The 17,098-nt window shown below is 37.7% G+C and overlaps 2 protein-coding genes across 2 annotated transcripts; one reads left to right on the top strand and one right to left on the bottom strand.

Annotated features, from left to right (window-relative positions):
- Nucleotides 1-3,658: 3,658 nt before the first annotated feature.
- On the top strand, nucleotides 3,659-7,614 carry bnip4 (BCL2 interacting protein 4). Its single transcript, XM_044136502.1, has 6 exons — nucleotides 3,659-3,898; nucleotides 4,098-4,269; nucleotides 4,408-4,468; nucleotides 5,543-5,649; nucleotides 6,329-6,478; nucleotides 7,265-7,614. The coding sequence occupies exons 1-6, from the start codon at nucleotides 3,856-3,858 to the stop codon at nucleotides 7,305-7,307; spliced, it is 576 nt and encodes a 191-aa protein (XP_043992437.1). The 5' UTR covers nucleotides 3,659-3,855; the 3' UTR covers nucleotides 7,308-7,614.
- Nucleotides 7,615-8,386: 772 nt separating this feature from the next.
- Nucleotides 8,387-16,262, bottom strand: ppp2r2d (protein phosphatase 2, regulatory subunit B, delta). Its single transcript, XM_044136501.1, has 10 exons — nucleotides 16,010-16,262; nucleotides 15,748-15,822; nucleotides 12,814-12,911; nucleotides 12,505-12,670; nucleotides 12,313-12,425; nucleotides 12,031-12,208; nucleotides 11,755-11,919; nucleotides 11,464-11,633; nucleotides 10,312-10,403; nucleotides 8,387-10,150 (listed from the first exon to the last, which is right to left on the bottom strand). The coding sequence occupies exons 1-10, from the start codon at nucleotides 16,014-16,016 to the stop codon at nucleotides 9,871-9,873; spliced, it is 1,344 nt and encodes a 447-aa protein (XP_043992436.1). The 5' UTR covers nucleotides 16,017-16,262; the 3' UTR covers nucleotides 8,387-9,870.
- Nucleotides 16,263-17,098: the final 836 nt, after the last annotated feature.

The following is a 17,098-nucleotide window of genomic DNA, read 5'->3' as shown; positions in this document are numbered from 1 at the left end:
CCAGTTTTTAATTGTGTTTGAAGTGAGACACCTGTGAAATAAGAGTAGTTTTTTTTTTTTTTTTTTAAGAAACAGCATAACATCATAGTATGACTTCTAAAATATAGATTTGGCTATCTCCTCCTCCACACCCCCAGCCCCCTCAAAAATACATGATTTGCATAATTTATTTATTATTATTTTACATTTTTCATTTACCATGCACTTGGCCTCTGTTAATTCACAAATAAATCTTAATTCGCCTCAGGTCATCTTCTGATTGACAATAACCCCTAACAGGCCCAGTGGAGACAGTGTACCCCAGTGCTTTCATGTATTTTTTTGCACCTCTGCATAATTTGAATATTTCCACAATCTTGAGCAGTTCTTACCAAACAGTTTCCCTGCAGGGATCAGTGAGATTTTTTCTGAATCTGATTAAATCTTCAAGGACTCCACAGCCAAATGTTTCTTGTCTGCTTTGACTGGAGGCCACTCTTGATCTCCAGAAGAACACCTCGGGGACCAGAGGACCTCACTGGGAATTAAAAGAGCTAGAATAGAACTTATAAGGCATAAGTTCTACGCCTTATTCCAAGGCATAGAACTTGGAATAAGAAATCAAACATCTCTGCATTTTAACAAGCCTGTAATATGGTAAGTTGAAGGTTTTCAGTCTTGTTTTAGTTTGTTACATAGATTTAAAAAGGACATTTGTGTTCTCATACTGCTATGGCTTCTTCCTTTCTTCCTGCCCAAAGTGCTTATTTGGAAAAGAATGGCAAAATTACAGAGGCCACAGAGGTGATGTGTTTAAATAAACCTTAGTACCACATAATCCCCTCCTCATGTTGTATAAACAAAATAATGAACAAAACTCTACACTCCTATGTTATGAAGCTGCAGGAGAATTCTACCTACTACAAATACCATTAATTTCAGTAGGAAAAAGCTGATTAAATAAGGTAAAACTGCATAATGCATGCAGGAGTTATTTGAGAAAATTATACAAGCTGAGTACTCTTGGTTAGTTATTTAGCATAAAATGGAATAAGCACAGGAAGGTGTCCATTTTATACGTATTATAATTACCTCCTGGGCAGCTGGAAATGTATTCTACTATAATGCTATGAGCCATAACACATTTCAATGACTCAAGAGCGAGGAGAAAATGGAGCAAGTTTTCTGAAAGGTGATGATCTACATGGTGGTGGATGTGAGGGTAAGACGGCCTCAGTCCAAAGCAAAACTCGCAACTTCAACTCCTTGAAATTAAAATGAAACTTGATATGTGCAATGCTAGCACAGTTCTAACCAGTAGACACTTTATTAAAATATTCACTGACTCAACATGTAGTCAACAGACTAGGATTAAGCATGGGCTATACAAAATCCAACCAAATCTGGAAGTTAAACAGAAAAGGATTGCTAACATATTAGTATAATCCATGATCTTACCTGGTGCAAATTTATTGACAAGTTTGCTATCCTGTTATATCTGTCCTCCTAATATTATCATCTCCACTCTGTTTTCTCCTGGTGTTTTGCTCACAACATCCTCCCATACATGCACATGCCCTTGGGCAATGCCAGCATCCGACATACATAGACAACATAAGTATCAATTTCTATTTTCTTTTAGTGAACTATATCTATTCTCACCAGTCAAGTGTTGAATAAAAATTCTATTGATGAGATGTCATCTACAGCACACCTAGACACACAAAGACTTAGCTGAATACAGAGGTGTTTAAACAAGCTCTGACAGCTTCGGTAAAGGTGTCAACTTTACTTTATTTCATCTTAAAAGACTTTCAGAGAACAAAGTAAACCTACCAAGCTGGTATTGAATCATACCTAATGGCATTTTATTAAGTGATGTAAAGATGTATCATAATAACTGCAACATGCAAATCAGTTGGCATTAATATTCAATGATCTTTTAGCCCATAAAATAAAAAATATTGCGAAGACTGAGGGAGACATTTCTAAACAAGGTTCAGACTTTTTGATAACATAATATTTTAATTATTAATTTGATTGATTATAATCAATCATAGAAAGATAAATCTATCTTTCTATGATTTTCTTTGTTGTTTCTTTGGATTAATCATTTAATATGTTTCTCTTGAAGCTGGAAATAAAGCACTAAAATTATTTCAGGTTATTATGGTAGGTAAAGTTTGGGGTAAAGTGACCATATCTCAAATAATTGGTATTTAGCAGACTTTGAATTAGCTGTCTAAATCTTTCAGGGACTTTGGTAATTAAATGTTAAATGGTTGGCCATAAATTAAGGTTCTGCTGAAAACATCCAAAGGAAAAATAAATGCATTACTTTTTTTAATTATCACATTCTCAGTCGTACAGATACAAAACAAAAAGTGGTTTTCCTTAATTTCGACCATTTACTCCTCATTTTATTTGTTTTCACCATTCACCTACAAGAAGAATGACTTCTTCAATATTTGGCAATTGTCTTATTCAAAAATAATATCAATACTTACATTGCTCCAAATAGCTCGCAAAAGTCAAAATGTCCTGTATGATGTTAATCGCAACCTTTTATTTTTGTTGCATTTACAAAATTAATTTAAAATAGTCTTAACACTTCTCTCTGCCTAAATAAATCTATTCCTGTGTGGAAAAGGAACCCACATCACAGAATAATAAGAAGCTCTCTCTATTGTAGAAATAATTAAATTTTTTTCAGGATAATCAGTCATGCTTATCTCCATGGGAGCTAAAATAATTACATTTGCCAGATTCAAAATTGGGCTTGCCCGATGAAGAACTAATGAACAATGAATCTGTATTTTACCTTTCCACATTGGAGCATACATGAAGAGGTATGACAGGTAATGTTTTTCATTGTGAGTCTGAAAACTTTAATTCACTTTGATTAATAGGTCTATCAAAGTTAAAACTTAACTGATTTGCCAATTGCTTGGCAAAAGTATTCAGACCCCTTTTTTCCCACATGTTGTTATGTTACAACAAACTTCAAAGTGTTATATTAAGAAACCATGTGTTCAAACAACACAAAGTAGCAAATAATTTTAAAGCCTTGAGAAAATGATGCAAATTAATGTGCATAAGTATTCTGAGTCAGCGCTGCGTAAAACTGCTTTTGAATGGCAGCTGCTTCTGCAGTATTTTGGGGGGTTCTTCTAGCAGCTCTGGACCTAAAACTTAGATTTTTCCAGTCTTATTTACAGCCCCTGCCGCCGCCCAAAAGTTAAGACAATAACGAAGACATTAAAGAATAACCTCTAATAATTAATATTTAATTAACAACTAACTTTGCTATAACAATTGTTTAAATTTTACACCCTCTTCCACCCTCCTACCCCTCTCAAATGTTTATCAATACTTGACCTCAAAAAATATGTAGTGACACAGCTTGGAAAGTGCCAGTGCGGCTGCTACTCTGAAGGACACGACAGTGATGAGTCATTGCTGCCATCTTCAGACGGCTGAGTGGAACTGCAATATTTCAACAAACCTGCACAAAGAAATAAACTTGACATGAGCTAAGTTTTTTTAAAAAATATATATTGCTACAGTGATAATTTACCAGATCTTAATATGCATCCGTGATGCTTTAAACTTAACTGAAAGGGTATTCAGAAGACGTAGATGTGACTCTGCGCATGCGCACTGTCTCTGTTGTCATACTGGAACTTGGTGTGCGTTTTATACGTGCCCTCCTTTGTGGTAGCTGCCAATCCCAGTTCGGATAAACAAAATATTGCGTCACTGTTATTGTGCTAGTTGAGACTCCAGCTGGTCAGGGACATTTCGCCACCATTTCACCTACATTCAGGCCTTTAAAGCTGTGTTTGCGATTAAAATTCGTCACACGGCACAGCGCAAATGTCGCTTCAAAAGGACGCTTCATCTGACGAGAGTTTGCAAGGTAAAGTATTTAAATCTAATGATATATAAAACATTAGAAACGCGTTGTTGTCTCTATATTTAATGGCGTTTCCCTCCTCAGCGTGTGAATTGTTTGTTGCGCTGCTGTGCCCTTTACCCTTCGTTGCAGTTGTAACCAATACGCCTGTAAACAAATTGATAATAACGAGCATTCATGTGTAGACATTGTTTATTCTAAGGTTCCTGGATAGAGCTGCATTTCAGTGGAACTGGCTCCCAAGGTGCCAGTCATCGAGGAAGTCAGGAGCACATTCCCACGTCCAGTCAGGAGGGGGACGTGGAGAAAATGCTCCTAGAAGCGCAACACGAGTCAGGCAGGAGCAGCTCCAAAGGAAGTTCCCAGTGCAACAGGTTGGTCTGCAAAATAAAAAATGAGGAAGAAGAATCAGGGTTGCTCTTTCAACGTTGGTTGTGCAACACCTATTACCCAATAAGCTGTTGTTGCGTGTGTGTTCACATCTCTGTTATGTATTTTCTTCTCCGCAACAGCCCACTCAGATCACAGACTCCCCTTCTTCTGTGGAGAGGCTCAGAGGGAAACAGCTCTCAGGTAGAATATGTTGGAACTACTTAGTTTTTGTACATTCCCTGATCTTTTTTCACATTCAACTGAAAAATAGTTTTTAGAACCACCTTGTGCTGCAATTGCAGTTGGAAGTCTTCTGTGGAATGTGACTGTCGGCTTTGCAAGTCTACGGCCTGGGATTTTTGTCCATTTGTGTTTACAAAATAGCTCAACCTAAGTCAGATAGGTTGAGACAGCTACTCCAGTTTCAAGGCTTTTAAAGCCTTTAACTTCCACGCCTACCCTGTATTTAACTCCATCCATCTTTCCATATCACCACAGCGGCTGTTGACTCTACCATGCTTCACTTGGCGATGGTGCGTTCAAGGGAGGTTGTTGAGTTAGTTTTCCACAGTGCACATCGTTTTGCTTGTAGGTCAACAACTTTAAATTTGGTCTCATCTGACCAGAACTCCTTTTTTCACGTGTTCGTTGTGTCCCTTACATCGCTGGTGGTGAAGTTTAAACAACTCTTCTAATGGTTTTCTCCCTGCAAACGCAGACTCGCTGTTCTTTATTTAAATAAAAGTCAGATTTGTGATGTGGATGACTAACAGTTATCAATATATTCTCCCAGCTATGAATGTGTGCAAGTCTTCCAGAGTTACCATGAGCCTCTTGGCTGTCCCTCTGATTAATGCGCTTCTTGCTCAGCCTGCTGGTATAAGTGGATGGTCATGTTAACTTAGGTTTACAGTTGTGCCATACATACTCTTTCCATTCTCACATGATGGTCTATAATAAAACCGATTTCTGTGGTTATAATGTAGCAAAATGTTCAAGCTGTGTACTATAACGTGGTATACATTTACAAGACTGTAGCAGCACTATATTTGACATGTCAAAGCAGGAACAAGAAAATATGTCCTTATAACTCTAGCATTCCTGTAGAGGGAGGTTCTCATTTGTGCATTCAGGCTTAGTTTGTGCAAGTGAATCGGACTTAATATTACTTACGCTAATCTTGGACTTCAAAGCCATTGTACACCCTGAAAACCATCTGTTGCTCATGTATCATTTTAAATCACAGACGGTTGTCATTGCTGTCTACTTTTCCAGTCAGATGAAGACTTTCAAGAGAGAAGACGTGAAGTGGAGAGTCTTATGAAGAAAAATGCTGACTGGATATGGGACTGGTCCAGTCGGCCCGAGAACAGTCCGCCAAAGTAAAGAGCTTTTTTTTAAACACAAAAGTTTGAACGTTTAGGGCAGTGTTTCCCAACTCTTGCCCTCAGGGCACACTGCTCTGCTTTGACATACCTCAATCAACAAAAGTCTGGCAATCGGCCATCAATAGAAATCAGGTGTGTTGAGGCAGGTAAACATTTAAAAATGGGGGTGGTGTGCCTTGAGGAGCAGGCTTGAAAAACACTGACTAGGGCGCTGCTGTTCACTGAGGTGTGTAGACTGGTTGCTGTTATCAAGATATACAAAGGTTTGAAAAGTTTCAAAAACACTTACATCTACTGTCACACTATTCCTACTATTCAAAACCCTTTGAGATTCCAAGGAAAGGTGACTGAGCAATAGCCATAAACCGATACCATGAAAAGCATTGCCATAACTGTAATAAACACTATATTAGCAGCTAGCGTAATAGTTACTTTTCAGTTTTAAATGAAGTCACTTCAGTCAACCATATAGTTCTAGTGTAGTTTTAACTACAAACACTCAGGGCTCTAACCTGAATTAGATTGCTTATATTTTCCTCATACTGTCGTATTTGTGATTGGCTGACTTCACGGGGGTATCTGTGTGAGCACGGGCGTTCGCATGACATTAAACCAGAAATAGCTGATCTTTAATCTATGCAAAAGACTGAAATATTAATGTGCTGCTCTGCAGGGAGTTCCTGCTGAAGTACCCCAAGCGCTCGACCTCGCTCAGCATACGGAACACCAGTGTCATGAAGAAGGGCGGCATCCTCTCCGCTGACTTTCTGAAGATATTCCTTCCCTCGTTAATCATTTCTCACATTCTCGCTCTTGGCTTGGGGTAAGCGGTAGGATTTATATTCTGACTCTGGGAATGTTGTGGAGTCTCATTAATTTTTACGCAGCACACAGGTGCATCTCAATAAATTTTAATATTACTGATAGGTTAATGAATTTCACAAATGGAATTCAAAAAGCTCAGCTCATATATCCTATAAATTTATTAGACCTGGCGTAGCGTATTTCAAATATTATTTCTGTTAAATTCGATGGAAAGAAAATTACTTTTCTCAGGAAAATGTTGTGGTATGGCTTACACAGTCCTGAAAAGACTGCTGTCTTGATAGTTGTCCAGCAGTTACTTACACACCCAACAAGAAGAGTAAGCCATTAAAGATCATTTTTAAAAGTGCTCCATCCAAACATTTTATTAGGAAGTTGAGTGGAAGGAAAAAGTCTAGTAGGAATTGGTGCAAAAGCCAGAGTGGTAATGGCTTCCTTCAGGAGGTTGTGAAATCTCCCAGGTTCAAGTACTAGTGCATGCACTGTCCTGTGCAGTTTATGGCCATATGTATCAGTGGGGTTAACATTTCTGTTTTTGAATTTTTATGTTTTTTGTCTCTTCAGTGAAAACATTTGTTTTTTGTTCCATTTTGGCATTTTACTAACTGTAAGTCAAAATCATCAAAATGAACAAAAAATGAACCTATATCAGTTTCATTTTTTTGACATATTGAAATAAATAAACTTTTGGAATATATTCTGTATTTTTAGATGCACCTGTAATATTTGAATTCATTCATTTGTAAAGGACTACTTCACCATACAAATGTTTCTTTGTTTTCAGGATATTTATTGGGAAGCGACTAACTTCCCACAACACCTACTGAGCAAGCTGCTGATGCGTTTAGGGACACCGCGTTACGACCAGCTTGGCATGCCTTAAATTGGGACCTGTACCAAGTGACTTGTGATTCTGACTGATTGCCCCACACCAGCATGAAGACCCAATGATCTCTCACTGCTGTGTTGTTGAATGCACCACAACCAATCTCCCTGTCCATGATGTGTTCGCTGTTAACTGAGATGATCGTTTTGCTGCTTACTGCTCCTTACACATGCATGCTATGGGACAAATATATATGATATATATGTAGATCACTTTTTTTGATTTAATTAAAATCAGATTTAATTTATTATGATGTTCTGAATTTGCTCTTCTTTTTAGATCAGCCTTGTGACCAAACATTAATAGGAAAATTGTTAGTGTTGGTGATCAGAAACAGCTAAGTGTAATAATAAAATATGATAGAATTTTTAGGAAATTGAAAGTACATTTGATAAATAAATCAGCAAGTGTATTTGTTATTCCCAATAATCTAACATACAGATCATTAAATGTTACACAAGTTATATGACAAAACCATATCTGTTTGATAGATTTTGGTTTGCAGTGCACCGTGAAATATTAGTTCAGGTTTGGACTCACACAGGAAATGTGACCATTTCAGTCCAACTTCTACATGGGTCTGTGTATGAAGTTTCTTCAATCCCTGACTCCAGGTGTAGTTAGCAAATTGTAAATCTCCAAATTCCTTAATAGGCTTTGATTCACAATTCTCTAAAGGTCAGTTACATTTTTCCTACCACTAAACTTTCTCACATGTGCTTGGATACAAAACTTTAATCCAATGACCAGTAGTGACCCACATCACTGACTCTTAATGGTCCAGAACTTGTTTAAAATAATTACTGATCATGTTTTTTGGAAAGTAAAATACAGCTATGTGTTTTATCAGTACTCCATTTATTACATATTTAATGTTACGTTTGCTTTTAAATGTAAGTGTTAGGATCTATTGAATTGTGCGACGCTTGGACCCACGTAGTGTGGAGGTTTGTATTAAACATCAATGTGCCAAAACAACTCTTTATCACGCATAATAAAAAGAAAAGGAAAACATGCAGATGAACACAATTAAAATTTTATTGAACTTTGGTCAAAATAATAAACAAGTGAATACATTGCCACCATGTTAGGAATCAATGGACAAAGACAATGCATTATTATGTGTAACGTCATCAGTATACGTTTTGTGTAGTCAACCTTCATGTCTGCATTCACAACTACAAAGATCCACGTTTGCAGTATGTGGTTCAGATCTGGGTGGCATCCCTAATCAAATGGAGAAAAAAAAAAAAGGAAAAAAAAAAAAAAAGGGCACATGTATGAGGCCTGTCTCTGTTTCCTACTTATTACAAGATTCGGAGGCACTCTATCACATATACTGTATGTATGGTGTGCAATTTTCCTCCTTTATGTTTTTCCATAGACAGCCACGTGTAGCAGCAGTGTATGAGGACAAAACTCTATAAAATAGGATTTACAAATAATGCACATGAGGTTCGTATAACGCTCGGGGACACAACTTGTAGCTGTCACTGGTTGAAGTAGGTATTAAGGCTGCAGATTCCCTTTGTCCTGGACTCTATTTTGTGCCGTTCAGTTTCCAGTCTGCATCCTAAAAACAGTGTCAAAAAGTAGGACTTTATTATCTTCACGCAGACATCTTCTGACAGTAATTTCCAAACGGATTGCCCCAAATAGTTTTTTCCTCGACGAGTTTGCCGTGGATCTGCTCGAGAAAAAAAAAAACGAAAGAAGAAAAAAACAGTGGCGTGACTGGACATTTCTCCACCTCTCTACAACATAAAAACATGCAAAGCAATAAACATGTTTTAATACCTTACTTCTAAATTTAAAAACACATCTGTAGTTTTAGTTTCTTTTATTATGTCGATGACAAGGTGTACTTGAGTAGATACAGTCAGTGAATTTTATGTTGCTGTATTGACTGGGGGATAAAAAGAAGAGAACGGGGGAGGGCAAGGGAGGAAATGAAACAAGTCCACTTTTCAAATTCATGGGCCTTTTTCCAGCAGTAATTTGGCCTGCATACGAGACCAATGGGGGAATGTTACAGTTAGGCCTACTGGCCTATTCACCCGAGCTTCTCAGGGCCCAAAAATCTCTGAAAGATGAATACAACCTTAACAAGACGTCATTTTTAAGGACTTCCGAGAGTTCTGTCGTTAAATCGTGAAATGAAGGCTTAAAATGTCAACACAAATAGCAATGTTCAAGGGTTTGACCTCTAGGAAGTGCCATTCCATCAATTAGACCCGAATTGGGCTTTCTGGGTCAGGGGAGGGGCGTGCTGATTGCCCTGGTGCCAAAGGCAAAGAACAACCTAAGCTCAGACTCGAAAATAAAACAGGCCTATGGATCAACCTCCTGTGGCAAAAAAAAGTAGACACGTGCTTTCAATTTCTTCACCAGGAGGAACAACAAGGCTGTTTCTTCTTATACAGATAGACAAGTAGTAGGCTTAACTACACAGGTATGGTAAAAGCCCTATCCTCTGGAGCCCCAAATATTTTTTTTTGTTGTTTTTAGTTGATTTTGTCCTGGAAAATGTACAAGTTGTTGGTGGCTGCCACAGCTATCACGTTATCTTTGGGGTGCCAGGCAGTGTGGAGGATCTTCTTGTTGAAGTCCAGGCTGTCCACGCTGATCTCGTCCTTCTTCCTCTTGCCGCCGGTGGACACTTTGCGGGGTTTGAGCGTAGCCCGTGGTTTGCTGCTCTCCCGGGACGCCTCCAGTGTAATGTCCCGCCTGGTGTTGCGGTCAAACATTCGGAAGAAGTTGTTGTAGGAGCCGGTCATGATGGCACTGGTGGAGGAAGTAAAAACAAATTACCTGCATTGATTGTCTTGCCATAAAAAGAAAGGAGGGAAAAAAAGAAAAGCGACTCATGGATCGATGATGCTGAAAGATCTAAAGCGGCAGCAGGGGAACAATAACTGCTTGCAACAGGGAGGACGTTTGTTTACCTGTCACTGCCATTCCAGCAGCACTCAAACTTGTCAAAGATGCAGTCGTTTTCATACAAGGAGCAGAGCTTACTGCGAAGGTATTCATGGACCTGAAACAAAACATTTTAATAAACATGAATACTTGACTTGAAAAATACAATTGCTTTTAGAACCTTAAAGTAGTCACACAAAACTTGTTATGAATTTACAGCCCATGTTATTTTTAAACAATCATTCTCTGCAAAAGCAATAAATGGAGAGCAGTGAATTGCATGTTGTCAAGCAGGAATAATTGAGCCCAGACCTCAAGAGCTACTTGTCCTGCAGCTTTCAGATGCATCTGTTCAACACACCTGAATCTGATGAGGGAATTTAGGCATTTGATTTAAGTGTGCATCCAAAAGTTGCAGAATGTTAACTCTCAAGGATTGGACGTGGGCACCAATGGCACCTGATAGTGTTCCATTGTATGCTAATGTTATTGTAGCAAAATATAGCATTCACACATGACTTTCATAGTAAGTACAACTTATGTTAGGCAACATTTTGATGTATTGTAGCTCAAGACAGCATAGAAAATTTAATGAGCAAAGCTGAAAGAGGCTAACATGTACTTGTTAGCATATTAGCCAAAGACAGCATATATACTTCTTTTAGCACAACAGACAGGGTTAGCTAACATAAGCCAACATACTAATAGCTTGTTAGCTTACACTAGCATTTTAGATAACAAGCACGCAGTACTCAACTTTAGTAAAACATTGTCTAGATATTGATAGGAACATGTTAGTGTTAGCATGTCAGATATTTTTTTTGGAGATTCCCAGAGGGCCTAAAAAGCCCAAAGTTAATACATTTTAGGGATAACATAGCTGTCCCTGTACACACCAGGATTTCTTCAAGACCTTTCTAGCTTAATGTTATTTTGATTATTTGTATGTCAATGGAGCTGTCAAATATATTTCTCTTTTAAAAAAAAAATCAGAATGAAAAACATAAAAATTACTCTGAATTTGGCGGTTATTTACTATTACTTACTCAATATTGTTGAAATGAGAGACATAAGTCCTAACGGTCTTAGTGGATTTACATTTTATATATTTGCACAACGTCCAGAGAGCTGCACCTAAAACAGTTGTTTTAAACCCCTGCAGAAGTAGATCTGCGCACCTGATACGTCTCCACTGGCCTGTTCTCCATGTTGAGGTCCCAAACCTTGACGGAGAGGTAGTCACGTGTCATCATATAGCGTCCGCTGTGACTGAACTTCACGTCTGAGATGGAGGAGATGATCTCTGAGAAAAAGGATCGGCTGCTTGGATCCTCAGGTTCCTCGAAGACTAAAAATACACACACACACACATTCAAAGAAAAATAAGAATGGTTCCCAAAACTATATTTACAGATAGTTATATTAGGATTTAGGTAATCCTAATATCCTCTATTGAGCCATAAACTTACACTTAGAGTGCCTATCGCAGAGTGCCGCTGCTCGCATGTCACACAGGCGGATGGTGCCTTTGCTACTGCTGTACACAAATACATTGCATTGGTGTGGATGGCACTCAGCAGCTGTGATTACTTCTGTCAGTTCTTCCATATTGGCGGGCTTGATGTCTACAATATCTGGGAGAGCAGTGTTAAAGGAACAAACCGCCTTCCCCTCCAGTAGGACACAGACTCCAAACTACGAGGCATGCGTTTGATATTTGATACATATGATCGAGAAAAGGATACTAAAACTTCTGTCTGTGATTTCCAAGTGCCATAGATTTATTCTTAGGTCATCTGCAGAGAGGTAAGTTTCATGGTCACTATTTACAGAAATGGAATTAATGTGATAGGTGTGCGCATTTGCAAAGATCCTCCGTGGGCTTGCTTCTACCATGAGATCCATTGGCATCAGAACTGGTACCTAAAAGAAAACGCAGAACAATCACTTGTTATCGATTTTAAAAGTTTTAGAACTCATCACAAGCAAAAACTAACGAGGCAGGTTTGAACTGCGGTTGCACATACCCGTAAAGAGGTGATTCTAAAAGGATCTCTGAGTCGCCCATCTTCATCTTTTAGGTTGTAACCCTCTGCCCGTTTATCTCTTTCGCTTATTTTCCACAATTTGATAGTTTTATCTGCCAGAAGTTAAAGACGTCGTCAGTTTTCAAAACCATGTGTGAGCATAGAGTCTAAAACCAAGTCGAGGCCTCTCACCGTTTGTTGAAAGTAGAAAGTGAGCAGCATTTTGTTGGGGTAGCCATCTTATTTTATTAATTTTTTCCTCAATTTCTAAACTTTTCAAATAGTCAAATTCTGGCTCATGACTCTGAAAAGTGCTATAGACGTTGTATTCCCCACGCAGATGTGGACGATTCTTAGACTGAGGAGAACAACAAATAAGAGCACAAAAAAAAAACCCAACATGAGTCACCAGGTTTAAATCCTTTCACTGCAACAGAGGAGGGGGGGGGAGAAGAGGGGGGGCATTGTAAATCATCCCTTACTATACTGAATAAATCTTACCTCTTGTTCATGTTGAAATATCACTACTCGCCCTCCCTTGTCTCCAGTTGCAAGTAAATCTCCAGAATAGTTGAACTCAACAGTTGAGATTATGTCAGCTGAAAAAACAAACAAAAAAAAAACAAAACACACATATTGAGTGACTGCCACTTCACCCAACGTTGTCTTTTTGACTAAATTTAATATCTGCATGACAGCTAATTTTAAGATCTCGCAAAAATTATTCTGACGTCTCACATCCACAGTTACATAAATCTAAAATGATTTCAAATGTCATCAAGAGGTGTGAAATTGAGCGTGAGGTTGCTATAGCACTATGCGGCTCTCTGGAGCATTTCAAAAGTATCATCTTGAGGAGGAAGAACAATACTGATGTGAAACACAGCAGCAGATTTCTTGGAGACAGCAAGTGTTGACCTGATGATAAAAAAATAAATAAATAAATAAAATAATCTTTTGGTTTATGCTGTCTACTTGCTGGCCTAACATCTACATTTTTGTATTTCAGTGTATCTGTACATTGACCATTATACTTGCTGGAGCATCACCAATATATTGGCCAGAATTCGGATCAGACATTTTTTTTCCTTGATTGGCGTGAACATTTTATTTATGTGCATCAAAACTTAAGAACTATAAAAAATTTCAGTCTAAAAGAATCCACCAGCAGCAACTACTTTGATCAACTTCTTCATTTTAATATATGAAAAAACACAAAAATAACTAAGAAACGTTAACTTTGATTTTTTTTTTTTACGGGAATAGTTTAGCAATAGCTTTAACTGGTTTTGTTACATTTTAAAACTGAAACCTTTAGTAAAGAACCTGCAGCACAATTTTACTTTTAAAATATAAGGGGGAAAAAAATAACCTGATTGGCAGGTCAGAAAATAAACAAAATAGGCAATCAGCTACAGCCTACAAAAGCTTGATTGATACATATTTAAAGGTCCCTTTTATGCATGTCAACAGCAATAAGCAAAGAAGTAAGTTAGAAATAAGATCTATGGACCTGGGAGTCAAAGGTTGCACACTGGATTTCTGTGATTCAATATTTTACTGGTTTTTTTGGATCAGGATTGCCCTTGATCGATTCTACCTCAAAATCTGCAAATTTTAACTCTGTCAAATCTGTGCAGGATTACCTTGATCTATGATTATGGTCAATAAAACTTTAGTTTGTCTAAATTTAGAAAAGTGGCAGTTTTCAAGCATTTTCTTTCATACCTAGGACTGACCCAAGATTAGCAACACACATTTTTTTTAAAGGAACGTGGATTACTCCCCGTTTACATTTAAGAAACTTTTGAGTGTTATTTATTTATTATAAAGTCCGCAGTTGCTGTTGGTGCTCCAGTGGATTAACTTTTGAATATGCTAGTCTTGGCTGCACTGTCCCATAAAAAGGACATTTTATTTGCTATTGTAGATTCTTGTTTTGAAAATGAACAAAAGACAACTGTGTGTAACCTACACAAAATAGCAATTGTTACTTGTTGAATATAAGTTACTATTTCTGTATGTGACATGATATTGAGCTTATTTTCAAAGATTTAGTCTTATGATAATTAAGTACAAGCAGAATTCATACGTATCCCGAAACTAACAAAAAAATAAACTGATTTGATACATCAGCTAAAATAAATCAGCCTGTGCGAGGTCCAGAGATTCCAACCAAAATTAGAAATACTTTATTTCAGGATGCAACAGTGTTTCATTTGAACAAGAATGCATCTTTTTCATAAAGCAGGATTTTTTTTTTGTGTTGCTTTTCCACCATTTTACAATGGTGTAAACATAATTCGCTAACAGATGTCACCTGTAGGCTGAATAAAAAAAGGACTATTTAATAGCAATTAACTAATATTTAGTGACCATTAAAAATGCTAAAAGTTGATCAAATATTGTAAATAACCACAAATGTTTTCATTACAGCAAATCTGAATGCGTTTTATTTTGCCAGTAATTTTGACATTTGTTTAACTGCTTAAACGCTATATGCCAATCATAAATAATTTTTTAAATAAACATTGCTGTTTGCTTTTGGTCACAACCTTAAGCAAACTTCTGTATAAATTGAGAAACATAAGTTACCACAGAATTTCAGCTTTTAAAGCTGCTGTAGCAGTACTCATTTTTAACACACACATGATTTCAACACTTGAAAGTTGCTACCCTTTCAGATAAAATATTTGGTTTTGACAAACAAATCTCATGACATACACAAATTTAGCTAAAACGTCTAGCTTAATATTCTTTTAATAATGCCAGATGTCAAAAATGTGATGAAATAGCCCTTTAACCCTGCAGCAAGATCAAAGGCCAACTTCGACATCAATGAAAAAATTCAGAAAAGCAGAAGACAATTAGATGATTTGTAGTTTAAAAATGTTCCATTACTCATACAATGCCAAAAGGCTCCATTAGAAATTTGTTTAGCTTTTAAAATAGCATTTCCCTGAATGACTAAATATGTATAAAGAGGGTGTCTCTGAGGGAGTAACAGTGTTGCCTCGTTGCTAGTGAATACCTGAAATGTCATTCTACTGACAATGAGGAAGTACACTTCAGGTACAGGCAGTGCAGACATGTACCGAAAAAGGGAAGGACGGGCCATATTTCAGCGACTGACAGCTAAATACGCACAGCGACTCTTAATGTATGAATGAAAACAAGCCATGATGTCACGCCAGCAGCACACTGACATTTAGCTCCCACCTAGCTTACAGCTAGTTAGCGAAAACAGCAATTCACAGGGTAAGGGCGTTCCCACAACCACAGTCACACAAAACGGGAGAACTGACTTTTAAAATAAATCATGCTTGCATCTGTGGCTACGTGTCGAGAATTTCCTTTCAAGCCCACAGGGCGCCATCCTCACGGCATCCGAGTAGCAGCTTTAGCTTAGCTGCCGAGCTAACGCTAGCTACATACCTTCCGCAACATCTTCATCTATCGCTCCTTTCACTTGGGAGAAACACCACTGGAAATCATTTCCTCCTGCAACTCCTGTGAAAAGAACGATGGCGTTAGTTTGGGTTAGACTATCTCCTTCTTTTAGTTTTACAACTGGTGATGAGATGACCTGACAGGGACACAGTTTGACAACTTAGCTCGCTAGCGCTAACGTTGGTTCAGATTCAGGCCACACCGAGAGAGAGGTGGATCCTTTTTCCTCCCTTCAAAAGTAGCTTACCCGCCATTGCTTCATTTAGCAGCTTTTGTTGCACACAGCTTCCGATACCCGATCAACCCAACGCGGCTCGCTCGCTCCGGGAAACGGATAACATCCACAATCAGTGAGAAGACTCGGGTCCAGATCTGTCAAGACCACGGAAATTATCCGTGATTTTTTTTTCTTCCAAAATGGCGCACGGTACATGGAGAAACGACGTCATGCACACATGCCACATCCTGGCTCCATCCATCCTCCCGTGCATCCCTTTCTAACGCCTTACATTTTCTCTCTTTCTTCCATTTATCCAACTTTACTACACCAAACTAGATAATAAAACCTCCGCGTCTTGTTTTAAAGACACGTTTTCCGTTCTTTGGCGACTGAGTCAAACATTACATCCAGAGAACAACTATGAAAATGATTTCTAAATGTAAAGTAAAGAAAATACATCTTAACGAGCTACTATCAGACTATTACATTTTGTAGACCGCGTGTTCAACAGGCGGCATATTTTTTATTTATATTTTAAATACGAAGGGTTAGAAATGCAAAAATATTATTTTAAAACATAACGTTATTTATTTTTTTTTTTTAAGTTTTGTGAAATGGTTACAAATTTAAAGTAAGATGTAATTTAAAAACGTGACAGGACAGGGTACCAATGGTTCTATTTGACGGGCATTTGGTGACATCTAGTGGTGAAATGGTGGAAGTCCATGTCACTGTTGAATAATCTATGGTCAAAAGGTGTTACACTAAAAAAAAACCATAAGCGATTATATAAATATCCCTAAATGTGATTATTAAACATTTTACACAAATGTTTAATAAAAGCAGGCATAATTATTTAAATCTTTCAATGATGTATGAAATACGTGGATAAATAATAAAACATTATTAGTCTTCAATTGAAATTTGGATTGCAATTGAGGAATTGTATACACATTCCAAACAACTGCTGACATAACCAGGTTTTTCTTTTCAAACAAGTTCATCACTAGATGATTTCCGATCTCCGAAAATATCTGAAGTGTTATTGCAGAACCTACAGGAGGACTTTGCAACTGTGGAGATTCACCAGAAAAACACTGCATAGGTTTTACTCCT

Source organism: Gambusia affinis, linkage group LG13, assembly GCF_019740435.1.
Source record: "Gambusia affinis linkage group LG13, SWU_Gaff_1.0, whole genome shotgun sequence".
NCBI lineage: Eukaryota > Metazoa > Chordata > Actinopteri > Cyprinodontiformes > Poeciliidae > Gambusia > Gambusia affinis.
This window is presented reverse-complemented; position numbering and strand designations above follow the sequence as displayed.

Bases quoted from the DNA above. Each gene is read 5' to 3' on its own strand.
- bnip4 (XM_044136502.1), top strand. From the start codon at position 3,856: ATGTCGCTTCAAAAGGACGCTTCATCTGACGAGAGTTTGCAAG. The intron at 4,270-4,407 runs GTTGGTCTGCAA...TCTCCGCAACAG, and splicing joins GGAAGTTCCCAGTGCAACAG to CCCACTCAGATCACAGACTC. The intron at 4,469-5,542 runs GTAGAATATGTT...CTACTTTTCCAG, and splicing joins CAGAGGGAAACAGCTCTCAG to TCAGATGAAGACTTTCAAGA.
- ppp2r2d (XM_044136501.1), bottom strand. The intron at 11,634-11,754 runs GTAAGTTTATGG...GTGTATTTTTAG, and splicing joins CTGCGATAGGCACTCTAAGT to TCTTCGAGGAACCTGAGGAT. The intron at 10,151-10,311 runs GTAAACAAACGT...TTCCTCCACCAG, and splicing joins TGCTGGAATGGCAGTGACAG to TGCCATCATGACCGGCTCCT.